Genomic DNA, 23,820 nt, shown 5'->3' with positions numbered 1-23,820 from the left:
TGTAAGAGGCATATAAAATATTGGTAAGTGACAATCTTACTACCAGGAGAAAAGATTTAGTGTTTATACTGCAGGAAGAAGCCCACTCAAAAACCCATACAGCACAAAGCACAAAAACAATTGCATGAGAACAAGTTAATGTCTAAGACATACAGAATTTGAGAGGAATTGGGTTCCACAGGTCACCCAAGCACTACTTTTTGAAAGGGCTTCAAACTTTATTTTGAAGATTTATTTTTATATACGTGGTAATTCATTTCCTATGATTCTATCATTTAGCAAAGCTAAAAAATATTATTTAATCTAACTTTATATAATTACACAGGAACATTTTATCTCATTGGTTTTTACATAAATATAGTTAAATCAGATTTTCTTGCGTTTGTATATATTTTCCACTCTTTCTGACTTAAAGCACAGTTAAGTGTTCAGTTGATTTTGCCAAAGAGAGCAGTAGAATGGAAGCTTTACTTACATTTTAAAGACATGATTAACAAGCATCACAGAACTCTTATTCTAGCTCTACCCACAAACATATCATAAACAGAGAAACACAATGGGGAGCTTCTTGCCTACATAAAGTCTTAGATTTAGGATATTCTACTTCCTACACAGATATGAAAGTGTTTTCAGTGCACTGACCCAACTAATGCAAAACTTTAGGATTAAAGGGAAAATCTCAAAGGTTTTGGCGAAATGAGGCATCTGCTGACAAAAAAATGCTTTTCTGAAAGAAGCACTGAAACAATGTACCAAAATGGAGGACAGAAAAGTGCTGAAGTGGTCTTTCACTGTGAAAAGATCAGCTTCTGCATTTCCTCTAAAGGATGCGTATAACCTACTGAAATGCAAACAGTAGCTATTAAGTTCTTGAAGATGCATAGGTCTAGCAATGATTCTTGAACTGAAAAGGTCTGCCTCTCCACAGGGGAATGTCTCCATTGTAATTTGCATTTCTTTCTGAAAAAGAAAAGCTGGGGAATAAATCTCATGCCAACCTGCAGTGTTGTGGAGGGAGTGGTATCTAGGAAAAGTGGCCACAAGTTTCCAAGAAGTCTGGAGGTAATTTATTGATACTGAATACTAGATATTTCAAAATTTTCAAGACATTCTGGGTCATGGTTTCCTGTATGGTAAAGGAAGTTTTTCCTGTATGGTGAAGGCTACCTATGCAATACAGTGTTGACTAGATCATTTGCTGACAGTCTGAGCATGCTGGCACAACAGATTGAGCCTTGCCCACACAAGCAAAAAACTTTTAGGTTATAGCAGAAACTGCTGAAAAACCTGAGGAAAATCTGAAGGCATCCTTCTCATACTCTGGACAGACAAGATCACACGGAAAGATAGAGGACCCTCAGGATTCAGCAGGTCTTCCATTCTGGAACCTAGGTCTAGACAGTTCTCTTGTTTTTGACATATAAGGTCCAGAGTCTAGGTACCATCCTGTGATGGCAAGATGTTCAAGTATCATTTGGCACAAAAAGACATGCCCTTGAAGTCACTGCTTACTGCGGAATCTGTACCTAAAATGGCCCAAAAGATAAAAATGTCTATGATCACAGGAATGGTAACCAACCAGAAGACTACTGTCCAGAGGTCAGTATTCTCTGACCAGAGAGATTCTCCCAAGACTGAATGATGCGGCAAACAAGACTAAATTTTCTCAGTCGGTCAGAGCTGAAGGCAATAGCAATAGGCTCCAAACTGAGGAAAAGTTCCCGTTTTGATCTGGAGCTGGCAGAGCAGACACCCATACTTGTCTGGTCAGACAGCCCAGTGCAAGACAGAAGGTGCCAGACATTAGCCTTATAACAGCTACATGCTGAAGGGAGGGAGATGGATATAGCAGATGTCAAAACAAACCAGGTTTACAAATTGCACCTCAGGAACTGGATCCATCTTAAAAAGCTCAAGAACCTTTATGAATTCAACCTTTAATTCCAAATCTTTACATTGAACAACTGCAGAATCTATCTGAACACTTATTTCTGTACATTAAGTAAGAAAAGCAAACAATAACAAAAGAGGAGATTAATTACTAAGTTTTTCTTATAGGTATACGATTTCTTAATTTTTGTGTATGAAACATTAAAATTGAAACATTTACCTTGTGGAGTTATGTGTGAATTATTTGCTTGAGTTGCAAGATGATTCTCCAGTTCTTCTATTTGTTGCCTGTATTGCTGCAGCTGTACTTCAAACTGCTCGACCAAGATTCTGAAGTAGCTAGATGAGTAAAACAATGAAATTGTATGATTAAGCTTCACTAGTTTGCCACTATTTTTTTAATCTGATCTATATTAGGTGCCAATTTTCATTTAATTAATTGCAACAGTTATGGTCTATGACATTCTTGACATCCCTCTACTAGTGGAAAGAGAGTAAAGATTGTATTTCCCATGTCTATGAGATAATTAAGTGTAGAAATAAAATACTGATTCTATGAAGCATTCAGTACAAGTGTTACAAGAAACAGAAAAAAATTCATATTCTGAATTTCATAGAATCATAAAATGGTTTGGGTTGGAAGGGACATTAAAAGGTCACCTAGTCCACCCCCCCTGCAACAAGCAGGGACATCTTCAACTAGATCAGGATCCTCAGAGCCCCATCCAACCCAATCCTTAATGTTTCCAGGGATGGGTCATCTACCTCTTTGGGCAACTTGTTCCAGTGTTTCACCACCCTCATCATAAAAAAATTCTTCCTTATATCTAGTCTGAATCTACCCTCTTTCAGTTTAAAACCATTATCCCTTGTCCTGTTGCTACATGCCCTACTAAAAGCCTGTCCCCATCTTTCCTATAAGCCCCTTTTAAGTGTTAAAAGGCTGCAATAAGGTCACCCCCGAGTCTTCTCTTCTCCAAGGTATATTATTGACTCTTTTTTATGAATAACAGTAACTCACTCTGCTGGGGCCGTATTTTCATGCTGGAGACCAGGAGGAGTTTTCTGTGTTCGTAATGCTATTTCTGCATTTTTTAGCTCCTAAATAAATAGGGAAAATTAATAAAAGAAGGTTCTGTACGAAGTGTTCAAAAAGAAAAACAGCCACAACTCTACTGTTCATTTACATAAAATATTTTCTTCGTATATTTAAGTTAACACCATCATAGAATCTGACCAGAAATTCTTCAAATAATAGACTGCCAGAAAGTTCGAGAACTGCAAATACCAACAGAAGTCTGGCGAAGGAACAAACAACAGCACATACTGAAAGCACATTGGGCTCTCAGAAGTTGAGAAAATATAGCGCTAAACTGTCATAGATAAGATCTAATTTCTATTGTACTTCAGAAATCCTGTTACAGTTATTGAGGACCAGGGGAAAAAAGCAACAGTCAAGTGCAAGTAAGTAATACACCTAAAAGAGAAGAAATACAACAAAAAGGATTATTTCGCCTTTTAAAAAAAAGACTAACTAGTTCAAAAAAATGCCTCTCTTTCTATGGAAATGATCTTTTCATACATAATTACAGCATACACTTCTGTTTAACAGTTTCTAATAACTCTACCATTAAGAATTTCTCAGCGCCTGGTTCTGCGAATATTCTCAACTGCATCATTTACAGAAATATGAGAATATCAGTAACAAGTTTTTGTTTTCACAGAAAACTGTTGGCAAGGCACAACTATAGAGTATTTCCTTTTGGTATCACAAGATATAGAAAAAACATCAATATTTTTACTTTAGAATAAAATATACACTTATTTATACAGCAAGCAGCCTTGACATGCCAGATGAAATAAAAAGTGGTACAGAACTTAACCTGAAAAGCACTTGCATAAAAACTTGAGCTCAAACTGGCTGCACAGTTAAGAGGCAGACTGGGGGACAGAGTCGTGACTCAAGTTCACTAAATGAATACTAGTGCTAGTTAAGATATTTTGGTCCCTGAAATGTTATGGAGTGGTTTTTGTTTAGTTTTTTAAAAGTCATCAGAAGAAAATATACTTGCATTTCTGCTGCTCCAGAGTCCAGCATGTTGTTACAAATATGTCTTCACTAGCAGCTGAATATATAACTGAAACTGAACTAAAGTGGGTACACATTCCCTTCTGTTGCCTTTGCTATATAGGAGTGCTTTCCTGAATAAAAGTCATTTTATTGCTATTGTACTTACCTGAAAATACTGGGGGAGACTGAAATCTGTGATGTCAGTAACTTCAAATAGATTAGAAGGGATTCAATTTTTCATTTTGTTTACAACTGTTTTCATTTGGACATGCGTTAACTTGACTGATAAAGAAGGCTAGTTATCCTACATGAAATAATCAACATACAAACTCTACATAACAAAATTTATATTCAGTTATACCTGTGCAGTTTCCACTTTCAGCTTGTCAATATTAAGAGTGTTTCTCTGTAATCCACTGGCAACCACAGACAGAAGTTGTTTCAAAGCTTTAATGTCTTCCTGTACTTTAAGCATTGCTTTAGAGGACATCCTACTAATTTCTTCCTGAACTTGTTTTTGTTCTTTCACAAATTTCCTGAGGAAGGGAAAAAGAAGGAGGTGGGGAGGAAAGAAACATATATATTGAGCCTGAAGTACGCAAGTGTTTACCTCTCGGTCACATTATTGAAATAGCTATTAAATTAACTTTTCCAAAATCAAGTACCAAACACTAAAATTACTGTATAGCACAGTATTATCTTAACTCCTAGCATGCTAATACTCTAAAAAAACCCACCCCCCCCAACTTCAACAGCAAGTGCTTAAACATGTTATACTGAACCCTGACAAACTAAGATACATATCAATTATTTTATATATATAAATAAAATAATATATAGCATCTATGTAAAAGTGATACTACTTTGAACTCACAAATACAGTGACATACAGCCTCTTTGACTAGTCTATAACCTGCCTCCTTTCTGCCTGAGGGAAGGCTCTTTTGCAGTTCTCTCTATTCCATATGAGATCCACAGTGCACATGCAATATGGACATAGGTTCAATACTTACTATGCATGTGCAACATGCTTAATACTCCCGGGGAGAGATGGATCAGACTCTAAGAGCATATTTGTTGGGCATGCCCATTTGCATAAATGCATTGAAAAGCAAGGCTGAAAAAAAACCCCCAAAAAACCAAAACACCCCAGCCTAAGACTTCAGCTACTAGAACTACCTGTCTACTCTGTTCCCAAGGTTAACCTGCCAAAAGGCCTTGGGCTAGTAAGTTATCCTGCATGCAGCCTGCAGTAGGGTGTTTTTGTCACAGAGTATCGACAGCATACAATACTTTAACTAATCAACTATCATAAATAAAAAACACTACTTACTGTAGGTTTTCCACATCTTGACAGATTACTGGAGGTAGATTTTCGTCCTTTAGTGCTTTGCTATCTCTACAAGAGACAATGCATGTTTAGATGGTGCTTTAATACTGCCAAACATTTTTGCATGACTACTAAATATCATGAAAACGTTCAAGTGACTGATTACAGTTTTGCACCCATTGCATGTATGCTGCAACTAGGAATGATTTGGATTAATGCACACAGATACTATGCCAGCGTCCAAGCCTGTGGTGTAAGCATTGTACACATTTGCAGAAACCATTTTTCAGACCACATGATCAGTCTATAGCAGATGCCAGATAAGCTGTAGGTATTGCATTTGATAGGAAAATTGCAATGTTTAAAACGATGAACCACCATTACTAAATTGGCCATATTGCAAAAGTTGGTTATTTACATTTATGTCTGTTTCAGGATCGAAGTAGTAGAAAAGCCAACATATTTAGTTTAGCTGTTTTCTAATAAGACATAGAATGCAAAGAAAATCTGACACTTACTCTGGTCTTGTTCCTGTTTTGTCACCTAGAAAACAAAAACTGTAAGTCAGAAATAAAGCTTTGAAGAACAAACAAAACAACCTTAATGAGATTTTAGGGAAGAACTAATGACTACAATCTGCTTGATTTCTCTTGATAAGAACAACACACTAGACTAGCCATAAAAGAAAAAAGGTTTTAATTTACTCCCCCTTCACAGATAAATATCTTTTCAAGAACAATGGTTCAACAGTTGAGGTGCTAATTTCTTGGCACAGAGTAGTGCAAAACATCTTGTGTCACTATACAAGTCACTACAAATGCATAAACAACTACAGTTGCATAAGAAATCTGTTCTTGCTTATGCAACCACAACTCACTTAGACCTGCACCCACAAAACATTCAAGAGTTTAAATTCAGCAATAGCAGTCTTCTCTCAAATACGAAGGTAATGAAGGTTTGCCCACTGGACTTCCCTAATGCTATTGCATTAAATCCAGTAATGAATGAGGTTTTACAGGACGGAAGATGTTACTGCTTACCTACCACCTACATACTCCAAACTGTGCATCTGTGGATCAAGATGCCAAATGCCTCTGAGTAACAGAACGGAGCTCAAAACAGTATCGTGCATAACACAGGCCATGACTATTTCTAGTCATGGTCGGGGCAGTAATCACATCCCATACCCTAGCAGTCTGCTAGGAAGAACATTCACTCAGAAAGCCCAAGAACTGGGCTTCACCTTCTTCAGCTGGATGCAATTCACATCCTCACTTCCCCCTCAGTGCCACCAAGGCGGAAAGTAGCTATGCAGCTAATGCTAGCGCCACAAACGTTTTAAGCTGTACAAGCCAGTGCTCCTGCCAGGAGAAGCTACTACTTTTAGAAGCAACATCTACTTAAATTGTCTGCAGACTCTGTTACCCAGTACATTAGAGTGCCTGGGAGTCCCACAACCATTCCCAATGCCATTGCTAAGGGAAAAAAAAAAATCTGCACAAAACTGGGGGGGGGCAGGGAGGAGAGATAAACCCCAGAAGTTAGGACTCCTTTCTCTGCTGATAACCTAAATATTAGGCAGAAAACTAAGTATACTTTGCTTTCTCTCTCTGGCCACTTTTTTTTTGCTGTATGTCAGAAAAATACTTACAAAGTAAAAGATACAGATTTCAAATAAGATTTTGCTACTTTCTGGGCAAGTGAGTGCTCCAGTTTTTACATTTTTTACATTCTTTTTAGTAATACATGAGAAAATATGTATAAGAACAGCCTCTCTTCCTGCAGCTGTATTTTAAAGAAATACTACACAGTCAGTCTTGAGTCTCAGAAAGAAAAGCTTTTATAACCAATTCCAGAAGAGAGAACACAGGTGCTAGTCCCTATCTGTCCTGGGATTCCTACCTTTATTTTGGTAGCCACATCTCCTCCTTCCTTTTCTTCAGGAAGGAAGATAAAGAAAAGCCTCAAAACCATAAAACCACCACCCTCAAACCTTAACACAGTTCCTCATATAGCAGTACAAACAATTGTACTGACAGAACTGAGTAGCAGCACACAGGTAGGGATATTTGTCAGGGCTGCTTAAGCCAGCACTATCCATTATGGAAAACACTCCTAAATTAAAAAAAAAGAAAACTCAAAAAACAGTCTCCTTCAACATTTCCCACTGCTTAGCTAAGGGATCTCTGCTTAGGGATCCCTGACAGCGATAGTCCAACTCGCCCGGTTCCACTACGCAACATATGGGGAATGCAGGTACTCATTCAAGTTTCCACCCTAAGAGCTGGGCAAAACAATGTTGAGAGATGTCAGGCTGAAGTAGATTTTGAGTCTGTGGTTCTCTGGTCCTCATTTTAAGACACTTGTATATTATGGAAGTGTTGTGATATCCTAATATTATAGCAATGGAAATCCCATAAGAACCTAGGAATCAGAGCTTTTTCAGCACTCCCAGTTTCACCAATAAACTCCAAAAACAATCAACATCATGTAGAGCACTCCAGTTTGGACAGTCAATATGCCATCTCTTCTACAAGTATGAAGAACTATATCTCCACAACTTATGTTACTCTGTAAAGATGGTTTCATAGAGTTTCTGTATTTCCTTCTCTTTTAGCTATTGGTATACCTAATTCAAAATTTGGCTCCTGAATGGAATCAAGAGATTAAATTAACAGTATTGATTCCTCAGAGAAAATGCATATTTTAGAATCAGCTTTAGTTACGCTTACTCTGGAAGTATAAAAGCAAGACAAATTAATAAGTGTCTATACGTCAATGCTCAATATTCCCTTAAGTACTTTAAAACTATCACAGAAGTTTTTGTAACTGGTTTCAACAACCTGATAGAATGTATCAGATAGAACTATGCACGACCAGAAATACAGCTTTGAAGAATAACAGCTAAAAATGGGACATTTTTATTGTGCAGGCTTTTGAAAAAAGAAACCAAGTTTAAGATCTGTTACAGTTGGGAGAAAGCTGGTTTCAAACAAGTAATTTTTGTATTGGCAATGCATTACTTAAACATAGCTCTGCTCCCCCCTCTAGTGGCTATTTGACATAGCTGTTCAGAAATCTGCCGTGGCTTTTCAGCAAACGGCCCTATATGAGTTTTCACTCCCAAAAGGCTGAAGGGTTTAGATCTTCATTCTCAAGTATGATATTGGCTTATACTTATTTTAAATAAATAAATTTACATTGCATTTGCAACCAAAATCTTGTTCTTCTATACAAGCACAATATCTAAGGATGAAGTTAACTGAAATGCCTTGTTAGAGGGGAGGGAAAAAACAAGTTAAAGTTGTCAGCTTTAATTCCACACTCGTAACACAATGAAATAGTGTCTTTGCTGTAGTGCTCTAATAATTTTCTCAAAAAAAAAAATTATGAATGTTTTAAAACAAACTTACTCTTTTTGTCTGAAGAACTACTAAAATCAATGCCACCAAGACCTTCATTGGCAGTAGTTGAAGGAGCCACAGTTGTCCCCAGAGTCAAACTCAAAGCATTCTGCCCAAGTCCTACAAGGAACCCAAACAGAATTTCTGCACTTAAAATGTTGATAATTAAAACTTATTTTAAACTAAAAGCACATATAATCTTGCTTGAAGTTTCAGTGTTCATTTATTACATTTGGATTAAAAAAATATGCAAAATAAACATAAGAAAACAGATCGCACGAAGTTTCATACAACTGTACACAAGTGTTTTATGTAATTTCTTCACATTACTAGGTAGCTAATTAGGCAGCTAACTTATCAGCATCTTAAGTATCCTTCTGTTTCATTTAGCGTTTAAGAGCAGTGTTACCAAGACTACAACACAGCGCAACAAATTTTTCCTCTAGAGCTGAAAAAGACAGGAAGCCATGAAATGACAATACTAACAGTTAAAAGATTTTATTCAGACCAAAAGCCACCAAAATAAGGAGCTTTCAACTTCTCCGCAGTTAAAGGAGATACTTATACATCATTGCCGTCTCCCATTTATGACCAACTTCCTTGAGTCAATTATGGCAATGACAAAGATTTCCTTGCATTTTCATTTAAATAAAAAAGTGTTAAGTACAAGTGAATTTAAGAATGAGAAAGCAGCCAATGATTTCAGATTTCATTTTTATTGTCCATGGATAGCAACACTGTTCTTAACTGTAACGCTGTTAAAAATTACACTTTCACAGTGTTAAGATTTTATATAAACTAAACCTTACATTACGAATTTATACAATCACAAATTAAACTTCAATGTTTTGAGACAGAAGGAGGAAAAAAAATAAGATAACCTTCACCTGTTGCTGTTGTGCTTGTATTCTGGAAGAGTGAACCTCCTAAACCTGCTAAGGCTCCTCCTAGGGAAAGGCCTGTGGAGGCAGTTGTAGTTGGAGCAGTTGTGCCACCCAAATTTAATGTAAAGCCAGTAGTTCCTGCAAAGAAAGCAAACCAGCTTCATGCAGACACTGCATTCAAATACATTCATGGACAATCTGAAATAACTGAAAGGTTTGAACAGCATCTTTATCATAATTGGATAATAAACTCAATCGTTTTTATTTCCTGCAGATTTTCCAAACAAAGCCATAGAGACTTTGAATTATGTTATTTTGTTCTACAATATCATAATCCTGATTAGTCCATATTTACCTGCAACTATATAAAATTTTTGAGAGTCCCCCAGAGCACTAGAGAATCTAGAACCTGGCACAGAATTTATTTTATGGCATAATGGATCTAACTTTTTGTATTAAAATGCTGAAATGTTCATGTTTTATGTTAAACATTAAAATATTTTATACAAGTGCCCTGGTTTCGGATGGGATAGAGTTAATTTTCTTCTTAGTAGCTGCTACAGCGCTATGTTTTGGATTTAGTGTGAGAATACTGTTGATAGCACTCTGATGTTTTAGTTGTTGCTAAGTAGCACTTATCTTAAGCCAAAGACTTTTTTCAGTTTCCCCTGCTCTGCCAGCAAGCAGGTGTGCAAGAAGCTGGGAAGGAGCACGGCCAGGACAGCTGACCTGAACTAGCCAAGGGGATATTCCATATCACAGAACATCATGCCCAGTACATAAACAGGGGACAGTTGGCCAGGAGGGGCGGACGGCTGCTCAGGCATCGATCAGCGGGTGGTGAACAATTGCATTGTGCATCACTGGGGTTTTTTTCCTTCCTTTTTTTCCCTCCTTTTTTTTTTGTTATATTCCTTTTCATTACTATTATTATATTTCATTATTATTACTGTTAGTATTATATTTTACTTTAGTTATTAAACTGTTCTTATCTCAACCCATGAGTTCTACCTTCTTTCCTGATTCTCCTCCCCATCCCACTGGAAGCGGGCGCAGGGAGAGAGGGAGCGGCTGCATGGTGCTTGGCTGCTGACTGGGGTTAAACCACAACAACAAGACACATGATATAAGAACATTTCCTTGGTAGTTTGAGGCTTCTTCTGGAATTAAGCATCCCAGCTTTTGGTAGGATAGGGAAGAACTGAGTAGAGAAAGACCATACGCATAAAGGGACAGAGCACAGAGGGCACAGATAGCTGAGCTTAAATGCAGACTCCTAAGGTTAAGAAAAAATGAACTCCAGTCTTAATTATCATCATGCAGGTGTGTGCCAGTATGAGAACCACACTGGAAAAACCTTGTTTCCACTACTAGTTAACTATTTCAGGCCATCTAGAAAAGGTAGACATTTTCCAAACTTTTCAGCTGTGCAAGTAGGAAGCTTTCAACCTTCAGGGCGTTAACAATAACAAAAATAATGATTTTACAAGACAAATCAGCTCTTGCTACACTTCTAATGACTTAGATTATATGCTGTCTATATTACATGGTATACTGCCCATAAATCTATCTGTATTAGGGTACACAAATTTAGAACTAGTGAAGTCCAATGAACCTTCTTATTAAAGGACCACAAAATTATGTAAATACTAGAAAAATAGAGAGTGTAGAACTGTTTTACCATAAAGTTTTACTGTTAAAAAACCAAACAAACAAAAAAACCCAAAAAACCCCCAAACCCCTAAACATTTTCCTACCTGCTGCGGGAGTCGATGTAAGAGCAGATGATAATGACAGGCCACCCGCTGAGGTAGAAGTAACAGGTAAAGCAAATGGCGTGGCCGAACCTGCAGGTTTGTTGAAACCTAAACTAAAGCCTGTGGTAGCTGCTGATGTGGTGGCTGGCGTGCCTAAAAGAAACCCAAAAACAATTACCACTTTTAGAACATTCTGTTTGAGAATGAATGCTCAATTCACCTTCTCTTCTGAACTATTCCCGTTTAACCATCATGAGCACCACAGCATGCAAGATCACTTGCATCAGGTAAAATATCCCCATAGCACCTTCTGAAAAATTTCAAAAGTTTGTATTAATTGCACAGGCATTTTTGCTCCAGAATTCCTAATGATCCAATGGGCTTTAATCATGGACTGGCAATTATATCCAGTGGTAATCTAAAAAAACTGAAAAAAAAGAAAGAGCTTCCACCAAGAGCATCTAATAGATGAACCGAATATTGGTAAATGGAGCTATAAACAATACTGCCCAAAATACAGACTAAAAATTCTCAATTGGATGGGCATACCAAAATGAATGCACATACCCTTTCAATCTGTAAACAAGAAAAGTATGTTGAGATGTTATTCCCTCAAACTTTGCTTTTGAACACTTTTAAAGTAAAGCAAATAAAGCTTCTACTTCCTGCTGTTTTCACGGTAAGAATACATTTTACATTCTAGAATCCGTATTCCAAAGTAGAGGAGGAGTGTGCATATACATACACAAACCACAATGGCATGCATAAGAAACACATACTTGGTATTCTCAGTAACTGCTGTGTGTCTGTTTTGGATGACATCATTTCATCCAGCTACTGAAAAGAATTAATGTTCATCTGCATAGTACCGACTGCCACGTATGACTATGCATCACAGTCTGTTCTGGGTTAGCTGCTGCTCCTCCCTTCTTCTGCCCATTTCATTTGCTTCTTTAACCAACACTATTTTTTCCTATTTATTCACACTATGGCTTCCTAAGTTCTTGGACTGCAGTCTGTCTTGTAGCACCACCCCCACCTCCAACATTTGTGATACTCAAGCTCAGTCTCTCCTCAGATCTCAGTTGCTGGTGTTTAAAAAGAAAAACAAACCCAGCAAACCCCACAACTACCCACATATTCCTGTATTTATAATGACAGCTGAAAAATAGTCACTAAAGGTGCATCAGAGAAAAGTAAAATATTTCCAAGGTCTGTTCCCAGTTCAACCCTCTTTATTCTTCTAAAACAGGTAATTACCAAACAGACCTGTTCACACAAGTTCATTAGAGCGAGAAATTCTGTATGAAGAATTCTTTGATAACGTATTCCACCTCCCCTCTGCTGAAGGATGAAACTCATTAGGGGGACATAAATACAAAGTCTAACTTTTCACTATGACCACTGTCACTGTTGTACAGGAATGGAATAATCCTTTAACAACAAGTAACAATGCTCAGAACTGCAGGGTTCCACTCTGGTTTGCAGCCTTAACATTTGGGCTGCAAAGCAGACTGCAATTAGTAATGAGGAAAAAGCTCACATATGACCACTAACTTTCTACATTACAAGAAACATCTATCTGTATTTTTTTTGCCTGTATAACATTAAAATCCAAATTAGGTCCTTACCTAGTGTCAGTCCTGTAGCAATCGTTGTTGCTGTTCCTGCTTTAAGAACAAAAACAAACAGAATAAGAATAGTAATTGAAGACCACAGAGCAGTTATGACAGTAAAAACCATGAAACAAAACACTGAAACAATGCAACATTATGAGACAGTATGTAGACTATTATACATTTTTTCTGTAGTACGTTGAAAGCAAAACGACATTAACATAGAAAACAGTAAGCACCAGCAGCACAAATCAAAGCATAACTGATTTCAAAAAAACGTCGTTTTTCTTTATAAGAATCTGCTAACAGTGAAGCTGATGTTAACCCAGCAGTATAGCAAATTGTTTGAAATTTCAAACAAATGAAGGTAAACAAAAATATGGAAACTAGTAATTCTATCAAGTATTTTTTTCAGTCATATAGCAGTACATAACATCAGCATGTAAAACAGCAGATTTACAGTATAATAAAGACGATTATAGAGTCCAAAGTCTTTGTAAAATCCTGTGTCTCGGTTTAGGGTTTCTGCCCCACCGGTAATTTAAAGAGATTATTTTGAACACAGGGCTATGCCATTTCCTATTTTAAAAACCATCTGATTAGAAGATCAAAAGAATCATTGAGACCAAAAAGAAAATTACCCAAATGTAGCCAAAAGACAGTAATACAGGCTTTCAGTCTGCTGTTGAATTTACTTCTAGTAGATTGGTTCTTAAAACTTCCCCTATCTACTCATACAAGTGTACAAGAAAAAAAAAGACCATTTTGTCTAGCAATATTGGAACCAAAGTAAAATTCATTAAGTTATGTCTGCATGATGGCTGAAAAAAAAAAATACCTCCAGTCAGAAAAGTTTTAGTCTTTTGCACTCCAATACTCCTATAAGGATCTGTATGTTCAGAGGCTGAATTAGACACCTAAGAAAATATTAATAAATTTCTTCATGCATACTGCTAACATTAAAAAAACCCAAACAACAAAACCAGAAATGTTTACTACTGCAGGATTACAAATACCACACCAAAATACTAACAATCTTACAATGTTTTTAAATATTTGTCAGATCAAAATATACCTCAATCTTAAATCATAATTTTGAGCATCCTGGATGAAGAGTTAGATTTCTAGAAAATATCAGGATTCAAATTATGGAATAAGTTACACATAGGCCCAGGCACAGTTTTCTGGTAACTGCATTTATGTTTCTGCAGCATTGGTACTGCATAATTCTCAATGAATGACCTTTTAAACTGTTCAGCCTTTTTACAAAACTACATAAGTAATATTCTGAGCTACAGAACTACTGTAAAAAAAGTAAGCACGTTATGATGACCCAGTTTTTGTGTACATACAGTATATTTCTTCACTGTTCATTCAAGTTTCTGCTGTAAAAGAATTTTTTGTACCTGTACTGGTGCCTCCTAGTGTAAAGCCAGTGGTTGATTTTGATCCAAAAAGTCCACTCCCAAAGCCCACTGAAGGAGCTGATGTAGTTGCTGTAGCAGTGGAAGAGCCCAGAGTTCCAAAATTAAGTCCTCCTGTTGAGCTATTACAAAATAAGACTATTAGCAATAATTATTCTTCAAAATAAAAAATCCACACACCCCCTTTATTTCAGTTTCTTTCCCACGCCATCATTCATTTTCCCAAACCACACACAATGCAGCTGGACAAGACAGAGTCCAAGCTCACTGCCACCAAAGAGAACGAGGAAGCCTCTCCCCCTTTTTACTTCTACAGCCCCGTAACTCCCACTGCTTCCCTGACACCAATGCCAGCATGAGTTGGACTCCAGTTGAACTCTTGTTCAACTCCTTGTCAAGCTGATACATCTTGCTAGACTAGTGGGAAATTTGAACTTTTCTCCATTAGATCATCTCATTAGTTCTGCCTAAGTATTCTCCCTGAACTACTGAAATGGGAGAACAAATGCTAGAGGCAGCACAAACATGACAACAAATCTGCAAGAACATCTTTTCAAAGCAGGTTACAGCAACCATTCACATCAACAGCACAACTTTGCCCTATCTTACCACCAAAAGACACTGATGCATGAATTCATTTTCTAACCAAAATGCCATCCTCCCCCACAGGTGCAAACCATAGAGGACCTATGCCTACCATACTTTCTTTTCTGACTGTATACTTGTCAGAAAGTTACAGAAATAAACTTCCAGAGCTATTTTCACAGCTAGAGAGAAAGGAGAGAATCAGAGATCAGACATCACCAGGAAAATTAAGCCTTTTTTATTTATTTTGGGTAACTACACATTTTAGAAGTTTCATGGCAAATAGAGAACAAGCTTTACATTTAGCAGAGAACGCATTAAATTATTGTAGAAAACACAGGGGAATACAATAATCATGATTATCTCTAACCAGTGAAATTACAGGTCCTAGCAGCCCAATTAGTCTATGATTTTAAAAATTTTGTTCTTAAATTGATGCAAGATCAGGTGAATAATTTATTTGTAATAACTTCCTGCTCCCATTTGTGAGCCTTTTTAGAAACTAGGTAAGTTTTCTCTAACTTAAACAACATTTTGCCTAAGTACAACAGTAGCACTGAAACAAAATGCAATTTAGACTTCAGGGTAACAGTTGTCAAGAAGTATTTTATGTTTCAGGTGTTCAGTGTTCTCTCATTGTTGCCTTATCTCCTCTCTCTTTTCGTACGAAGGCAGCTCCTAGGCATAACAAATTAAACACAAAAGTAAATCCTTAAAAAAAAAAGGCTATAATTAGCTTTTACACTAAAAGTTTTCAAAGTATCTACAAATCTGATTGTGGCTAGCCCAGCAAAAGTTGGTTGCAAGTTCACAATCTAGGTGTGAGTTATTCTTAAAGAAGTAATTCAGGAAGCAGAGTGGCCAAGAAGTTTAGAAAGACACAGACCCACTAATTGTCCAACTCCACAGGAGCCAAAGCATTTCAGCTTTCTTTAATCCCAAAATTTCAACATACCAAACTACAGCATCATGACTGCTTGTAAACTTAAACATACAACATGGTGCTTCTCTCACTAGTTAAGAGTTTATGTTTCTTATCTTTTTCCAGTACAGACAAAGATCATTCTTCCATGAAAATCTTTCTTGTTTCAGCATTCCAGCAGAAGAAAGCTAAGGTACAAAATACGCAATTCAGCACTATAGGACAAAAAACCAAAACCCCCAAATAAAATGAAGTGTGTTTTGTTTGTTTGTTTTTTATGACAGAAGGAAACCAAAATGTAGAAGTAAAGCAATGGCAGCATTCTCATCAGCAGGAGAAAGCCTGTGCCAGGACTATCTACTCTCCACAGATGGAAGGAAGAGGAGCTCAGGTCACTGAAGTCAGGTCTTAACTCTAATTTTAGAACTAGAACAAAGCATTGCACCTGGCTAAAGCATACTATAGAGAACATCGATCAACAAAAAGAAAGAGCATAAGTACCTGAATGGCTATTGGTGCAATGCAGGAATTATGTAGGCTGGCATATCACATAGGCTTTGGGTGACCGGAATATAATCTTTGATTGGTCACACTGATGAATAATACTTATGCTTGGACTACACAATAAAGCCCCTTTTCTCCTAACACCTGGCAATATTGTCTTAGACCCCGTTCAGAAGAACAGCTGCTTCTTATAGTCTCAAACATGTTCTCAAACAAACCATCCCATAGGGATGCTCAAGATTTTCACCAATCATCCAGTAGTAAAAAGGCCTCTTCCTCTGTGGTACTCCTTGACCAATAGCCCTGAAGACTTGTCCTGCTTGTAAGAATAAATACATGAATAAAAATGCTGAGTACCGTACTGCTATTACTTAGTACCTTTAAACTTTTACCTATTACTTTTAATAGATTGAAAAACCAGCTAGAACAGCAAAAAACCCCAAACAAAAATAGTTGAGTTCAATAGGCAGTTTTTAACAAGTGCAGATCAACAAGACAGAAGAGTTTCCCTTGTTTCAGGTAGTACATTTAGAAGAACATTTTTGAATAAACAAATATTATTTTAACTTGCTCATTTTAATTGCAGAAAACCTGCATTTAACAGGCACGAAGTAAAAGAAACTTAAGTTTTTTACCAACTCCATATAAGCTTCACTGTGGAGGTAAAAACAAAAAACAACAACAACAACAAAACACAAACCAAAAAAACCCAGGCACAGGTAACACAAGACTGTCAATCTATCATGACCACAAAATTAAGAGTATTAGAAGACACTCAGAAAACTTGTTCCCTCTTACATGGGCTTCCAAAAAGCAATACTGCCATTTAATCCAGAGATACTCTTTCAGATCCAGATGTTCTGTTCCCTTCCCCTCACACTGCTAATTCCTGACAATTCTGACAGATAAGTGTTTTCATATATATCTGCTTAAAGTCAAGTTCCCTTGAGTAGCTCACCCTGCCCATTTAGTTTACACTACAGTGATCAATTTTGCCTGATCAGATGTGAGAAAAAACTCTAATACAAAGCTCCACTACAACAGCCCTAATCTTCAACGGAGGCATAATAGCAAGCAGGTCAGAAAAAACAATCTCTGCTAGTACAGTTCTGTGCAAAGAAAGAAAAAAGGGAATAAAAGCCCAACAACAACAGCAGCCCTGCTGTATGTCACGTGCACATCAAAGCACAGCAAAGTTCTCCTTTTACTCCAAGACACTATACACCAAATGCAAGGTTATCTGTGTCAGAAAGGATAAGGTTGCACCCAACTTCGGGGGGGGGGGGGGGGGGGGAAGAAATTTCACATTTGAACATTAAACATTTGGGCTTCGACATCAACGAGCTCCATGCTGCACGCACAAGCTCAGGCTGACTGCTGAAACCTAGATACACATATGATTTACATTCTGCGTTCAGAACGTTAGAGATAACCGTGAAGGGAGACACCCCGCCCCGACAAAACCAAAATAAAGCAAAATTAGAAGAGCACCTTTCTTTGCTATTAGCTGCTGAACAGACTGATGCCTACGTCTATATTGACGAAGCCGGCCGTGAAGCAGATAAGGCAGGAAGGGCACCCCCACCCCCTGCGCGCCGGGCCAGACATGGTGAAGCCCGTCCATCCGCGCACCAAGGGCCCTTTCACCCAAGGGTGCTGGAGCTCCGGGCCCCTCCGGGGGCAGCAGGAGGGCGCCGAGACACACAGCCCGGGCTCTGCGCTTCCTCCCCCCCAGCACTCACACACACACACACACGCGCGCGCGCCGCCCGGGCCTGCCCCGCCGCGGCCGCCCTAGCCCAGGCCAGGCCCGCGGAGCTACGGCGGCCTCAGCGGCGGGCCAGGCCGCGGGGCTTGGCGGCCCCGGGCCGCAGGAGTCCGGGGGCGGGGGCCCGCGGGCAGGGCCGAGCCGAGCCGGGGTGGGGGGCGCCGCGTTACCTCGGCGTGGCGGCTCCGAAGGAAAAGCCCCCGCCCCCGCCTCCTCCTCCTGCCCCGGCAGCGGCGGCCGCCGCGGAGCCCAGAGTCCCCGCGCCGAAGGAGAAGCCCGCAGACATGGCGGCAGCGGCGGGAACAGCCGGAGAGCGGGGCTGGCAGACGGCAGCGGGTCCCAGCGGCAGGGGCCGGGGACGGCGGCGGTAGCGGCGGCCTCCTCAGGGTCGGCGGCGGCGGCCTCCTCAACACCGCATCGCGCTTGACGCCAACTTCGAACCGAGCGGCGGCAGCGAGCGCGCGGACACCGGCCACGCTCCCTACGCGCGCCCGCCGCAATGCACCACGGGACGGCGCCGCCGCCGCACCGCCCGCCGGCCCTTAAAGCGACAGTAACGTGCAGGGCGGCAGCAACCGCTCGCCCCGGCCCCTCGGCGGGTACGGCCTCCTTTGGCCGAGGCTGTCGGTGCAAGCGGCCGAGGATGTCCCGCTCTGGACGGACCCAGGCGCCCCAGAGCCTCGGTTTGAAAGGTGGAAGCACCCGTGGCTGAAGACCGGGGTTGGCCGCAGCCCCCCCTGGGCACACAATGCCCGGTGGCTTTGGGGATACCGCCCTTGGCAGGTGTCCCACCTGCCGGCAGCCGGGCAAGCCCGGGGCGGGTTGTGGGCCTGGGCACAGGCCTCACAAACGAGGCAAAGGTAAAGGAGATCCTTTCTGGGCGAGGCACCCGGCAGGAGCCAGCCTCCCCCCGAAGCCGTGCATCTAGTTGAGTGCTGACCCTTTCTGCCAGGCAACCTTTCTGAAGGCTTTGTGATGCCCGCCCTGTTGGTGCCGAAACCTGCTTCGCCGCCGCGCTGCGGCAGGCCTGCCGCGGCCGCTGGGGCTCCCCACGGCTGTTGACGGGCGGCCAGGACAGGCTGTGGTACCTCAAAGGTTACCTCCAGGTGACTGGCCAGGAAGCAGGAAACCAGCTCAAAATCCAACTCAAATTCCATGAAAACCCCCAAACCCGCTTAATTTCAGGCTGAACCTGGGCTCACAGCCAGCACAACGGCACACGGTTCTCCTGTGCCTCTCCAAGGACCCATCATTTTTTAACACTGTTGTACAAACTACAGCACCTGAATGTCACAAACTCAATTACTAATTACTGCCCACGTTTACTGCACAAATTGCTGCTCGTGTTTTCCCTACCAGGCTCTACTTCACACGTGTGTGCCACAGGGCACTGTGTGAAGCTGCGTAAATGGTTCCATCCCTGCCCCATCTGGTCGCTGCATCACGACACGTCTCATATAAAACCGGGGAACTGTACGAAGCCACTGCTGAAATGCAGGGGAGTTTCTCAGGGTATCCGACACACCGTGTTTGCTCAGGAAAAGGCATTACTAGACTTTTCTTTTAAATTTACCTGGTAGTCTAGAGGAATCATAGTGCTATGAAAGGTTTTACACGATTGCCTCTGGAGTCTCTCAAAAAATCCCAAACAACGCAAAAATCTCTGTGTTCTGCTGCTCAGTGCTGTGACCGCTGAAGACCATGGATGGCTGACAGATACTATTTACTGAAAAGATCTTTGAGATTATTTATGGGTGACTGGGTTGCTGACCTTTACACAAGGCAGAGCTTCAGGCATGTAGTTAAATGTAATTTGTGATGTTTAGTCCATGTTTACTTAAATATTGCATGCACATGCCTATCTTTGAACATCTTAAAAAAATGAAAGCCCCCAAACTGTGAAATGTTAAATGGCATGTATAGAGTGATTTCCATAGAGCCATTTGTCAACAAATTCTTCCGATCTGACAGGCCACAAAGTGCCAAGATGTATTGGCATAACAGGAAAAGGGGACCTGTCAAGGAAAGAGTGATGCCTTTCTAGTATGATTTTGATAACTTGTGACAGTCTATGAATGTCACCACTCAAAAACTGTAAGTTCAAGATCATGAAGTGTGTATGTTAGTAAAAGAGATTAATTTTGTATAAAAGCTGTCCTACTAAATTGTTTCTAATTTAGATAATAATCATGAAAACAGCAAGACTTATATAGCCCATTCTGCAACCTTTAAGCTAAGTTTTATCACGTCTCTTAACTGCTGTACAGCACACGCAAGATTTTTGTGCACCAGCACCCACACAGCTACGACACGGATGAGTCACTGCACAGTGCAGCTTGTTACTTCGTTCTTGTACAGCCTAAAACTCTAATGCCCCCCAACACGCTTTCACCAGTTCTTACTTCAGTAAGGCCTTTGACACTGTCTCCCATAGGATCCCCACAGAGAAGCTGTTGATGTACAGGCTGGATGAGCAAAGAGGTGGATTGAAGCCTGTCTGAACAGCCAGGCCCCCAGGGAGGTGATCAGTGGCACTAAGTCTAGTTGGAGGCCAGTAGTGACCCAGGGGTCAATACTGGGTCCAGTCCTGTTTAACATCTTCACAAATGACCTGGATGATGGGGCAGAGTGTACCCTCAGCAAGTTTGCAGATGACACCAAACTGGGAGCAGTGGCTGATACGCTAGGGAGTCGTGCTGCCATCCAGAGGGACCTCGACAGGCTGGAGAAATGGGCTGACAGGAACCTCCTGAAGTTCAACAAGGAGAAGTGCAAAGTCCTGCACCTGGGGAGGAACAAGCCCAGGCACCAAGATATGCTGGGGGCCACCCAGCAAGAAAGCAGTTTGTCCAAAAAGGATCTGGGGGTCCTGGTGGACACAACATTGAAGGTGAGCCAGCAACAGGCCCTTGCTGCAAAGGCGGCGAATGGTACCCTGGGCTGCGTTAGGAGGAGAATTGCCAGCAGGTCGAGGCAGCTGATCCTGTCCCCTAGTCAGCACTGGTGAGGCCACACCTTTGCGTACGTGACTGGAGCACTTCTCCTATGAGGAAAGGCTGAGAGAGCTGGGACTGTTGAGCCTGGAGAAGAGAAGGCTCAGAGGGATCTTATCAATATATATAAATACCTGCAGGGAAGGTGCAAAGAGGATGGAGCCAGTCTTCCTAGTGGTGCCCAGTGACAGGACCAGAGACAATGCACACAAACTGAAACACAGGAGGCTCCATCTGAGCATCAGGAAACACTTTTTTACTGTGCAAGTGACCGAGCACTTAACAGGTTGCCGAGAGGCAGTGGAATCTCTATCCGTGGTGATATTCAAAAGCCGCCTGGACATGGTACTGAGTAACTGGCTCTGGGTGGCCCTGCTTAAGCAGGGGGGTTGGACTAGATACCTCCAGACGTTACTTCCCACCTCAACCCCTCTGTGATTCTGTGATACTACAACAAACAGGACCATCTTCCAGGAATTTCCCCATTTGCGAGACTCTAAAAGACTGAAACTCTCCATGCCATGAACAGAGGCCTGGGTAACCAGGGAATGGATCTTGTTTTCCACACACCTACTGTCACCCCACCGCGGGGCCCAGGACTGCTGTCTCCTCAGGGCTGGCTGCCAGGTGACGTTTCACAGCCAGCACTGAGCTCCGTGGCTCCCAGCACAGCAACGACAGCCCCTTCCTCCCCTCCCAATCTCACAGAGAACCCCTGGGGCACTGCGGGACACAGCGTGGCCCTGTCCCTCCCCCGCCTGCCGCTGCCCACCGCCGCAGCTCGACGCTTCGCGCCTCCCCTCAGCCATTCCCGCCCGCGGCATGGCGCCGCCTCACTGCCTGCGTGCGCGCCCGACCGCGCATGCGCACTGCTCGCAGTGCGGCGGAGACGTAGTGTCCTCCGCCCGCCGCGCGGGGGCGCTGCAGGGAGTCAGCGCCGGCTTTGCCCCGCCCCAGCGGCGGTCCCGCCCCGTCCCGCCCCGGAAGCGTTTCTAGGTGACGGCCGCCCGGGCCCGGCAGTACCACGGCGGGCGGCGGCCATGGAGCATATCCGCACCACCAAGGTACCCCCGTCTCGGCTTCCCTCTGCCGGCTGGGGTGGTGTGTCGGGAGGGGAGACGGTCGGTAGGGGAGCGGCGGCGTTGCCGGTGCTGCGCCGGTAACTGTGGGATGGGGAGGGCCTGTTCGGCCCGGCGAGTCCCTGCCCCGCCGCTGTCAGCTGTGGGAGAGGGCGTTGTTGTCCTCCTCCTTCCATTTTGCAGCTGGTGCCTTCCCGCGGGGGCTCTGGGGCGGTCCGTGCCTCTCGGAGTGTCCTTGCGCCCCGGTGGGGCTAGCCGGCAGCGGGGGTGCCTGGCTCAGATGCTTCCCCCCGGGCCTTGCTGCCGCAAAGCGGCGGGCACGGCCGTTCTCGGAGGCTTCTCGGCTGGGCCCCCTCCGAGCCGAGGGGCTGGAAGGCATGGGGAGCTCGGTGCGTGCTAAAAATTGTCCTGGTGTAACAGAGGCTTTAATGTGGGGTGGGGAACAGAAGCAGCCAGCTGGGAGAGGATTGCAGTTGGTTTTTTGTACTCGGGATGCAGTTCCGTGCAGCTTTTTCTATCTTTGGAGGCAAATCCGTTGTGAAAACAACACTTTTTGTTCTTCCTTTTAAAGACTCTGGTCTGTGTTGTTAGGAACGCAAGCTGTCAGTATATGTGCAATGTGTTAGGCTATTAAAAAAAATTAGCTAAGCTGCAGTTGACATTTTAGAGTTTTCTGATTTTTTTTTCCTATTTTTAGTTTGTCTTTTGTCTATAATGAAGATGTAAAAAAAAAAAGACATAAGTCTTTATTCTTTTTATAAATAATTTTTAAGTAAGTTTTTAAGTCACAGCTTTTATAGAATTAAATTTCTAACAGTATTTTTCTCATCTTGCTTATCAGCCCTGACTGCAAGGGCTGCTGAAAAGACTGCCCCTCTCTGTTGGGTCCTGGAAATTGTCAAGTGATTATTTCCCTAACCTGGCAGTCTGACTTTAAACTAGATTTGTAGATGTGTGGAGAAAAGGTGTCATCATATTTCAGCTCCAAATAGGAGGTTTATAACCAATAATTATATAAAGGAACAGGCTTTTAATTTTTTTGAGTAATAGCTTATATAAATTTTATATAAAATGTGTATAGCTACTTTTATTTTTCATATGTATTTGTATGTGTATATATGAAACAGGAGGAAGGTCTGTGATGAACCTACTGTTAGTGACACTTTAGTTTACTGGATGGAATAATCTTGCACTGAGCTGACAGATTGGAGATAAGGTTTCTTTATCAGTCTATTTACTTATAAACCTGAAAGTCCTTGTTTGGGAACTTAATATTGTATTGTTACAGTCAATAACTAATTTCAAAATAAAAAGTAGGCTAAAACCAAAGTCTCTTGATGATCTGAGTAGCTGTTTAAATTTCAAACCTGAAATTGAGACTAGAAAGGCTACAGGTCACTGACCGCATCTGCAAGCGATTGTGATTCTGCATGTTTTTGGGCCCCTGCTGGGGAAAGAATACTTCATGTAGCAATATAACTGAAGAGAGAAACAAGCTCTGAACACAACTTCTAAGATACAAGACTTACTGCCTGAAGCAATTATTTTTATAATTCATACAAAAAAATTTATCTGTTCTAAAAATATCAATTT

The 23,820-nt window shown here is 41.5% G+C and overlaps 2 protein-coding genes across 10 annotated transcripts in view; one reads left to right on the top strand and one right to left on the bottom strand.

Moving 5' to 3' along the window:
* Positions 1-18,585, bottom strand: part of NUP58 (nucleoporin 58) — a 37,225-nt gene extending 18,640 nt beyond the window's left edge. For 2 of the 4 annotated variants that reach the window (XM_050902469.1, XM_050902484.1), the window contains exons 1-11: positions 18,326-18,585; positions 14,359-14,498; positions 12,968-13,003; positions 11,337-11,489; positions 9,583-9,717; positions 8,705-8,815; positions 5,810-5,834; positions 5,295-5,360; positions 4,323-4,497; positions 2,912-2,991; positions 2,111-2,229 (exon numbers count right to left, since the gene is read on the bottom strand). In XM_050902469.1, coding sequence (XP_050758426.1) covers positions 2,111-2,229; positions 2,912-2,991; positions 4,323-4,497; positions 5,295-5,360; positions 5,810-5,834; positions 8,705-8,815; positions 9,583-9,717; positions 11,337-11,489; positions 12,968-13,003; positions 14,359-14,498; positions 18,326-18,441 — 1,156 coding nt within the window. In that variant the 5' untranslated portion in view covers positions 18,442-18,585. Of the gene's footprint in view, positions 1-2,110; positions 2,230-2,911; positions 2,992-4,322; positions 4,498-5,294; positions 5,361-5,809; positions 5,835-8,704; positions 8,816-9,582; positions 9,718-11,336; positions 11,490-12,967; positions 13,007-14,358; positions 14,499-18,325 lie in introns of all 4 variants that reach the window. The other 2 variants (XM_050902460.1, XM_050902477.1) reach the window with 2 other exon arrangements.
* Positions 18,586-22,188: 3,603 nt separating this feature from the next.
* Positions 22,189-23,820, top strand: part of MTMR6 (myotubularin related protein 6) — a 31,032-nt gene continuing 29,400 nt past the window's right edge. For all 6 annotated transcript variants that reach the window (XM_050893607.1, XM_050893625.1, XM_050893633.1 and 3 more), the window contains exon 1: positions 22,189-22,212. In XM_050893607.1, coding sequence (XP_050749564.1) covers positions 22,189-22,212 — 24 coding nt within the window. The remainder of the gene's footprint in view (positions 22,213-23,820) is intronic.

The sequence above is a fragment of the Gymnogyps californianus genome, chromosome 1 (genome assembly GCF_018139145.2).
Source record: "Gymnogyps californianus isolate 813 chromosome 1, ASM1813914v2, whole genome shotgun sequence".
Lineage (NCBI taxonomy): Eukaryota > Metazoa > Chordata > Aves > Accipitriformes > Cathartidae > Gymnogyps > Gymnogyps californianus.
This window is presented reverse-complemented; position numbering and strand designations above follow the sequence as displayed.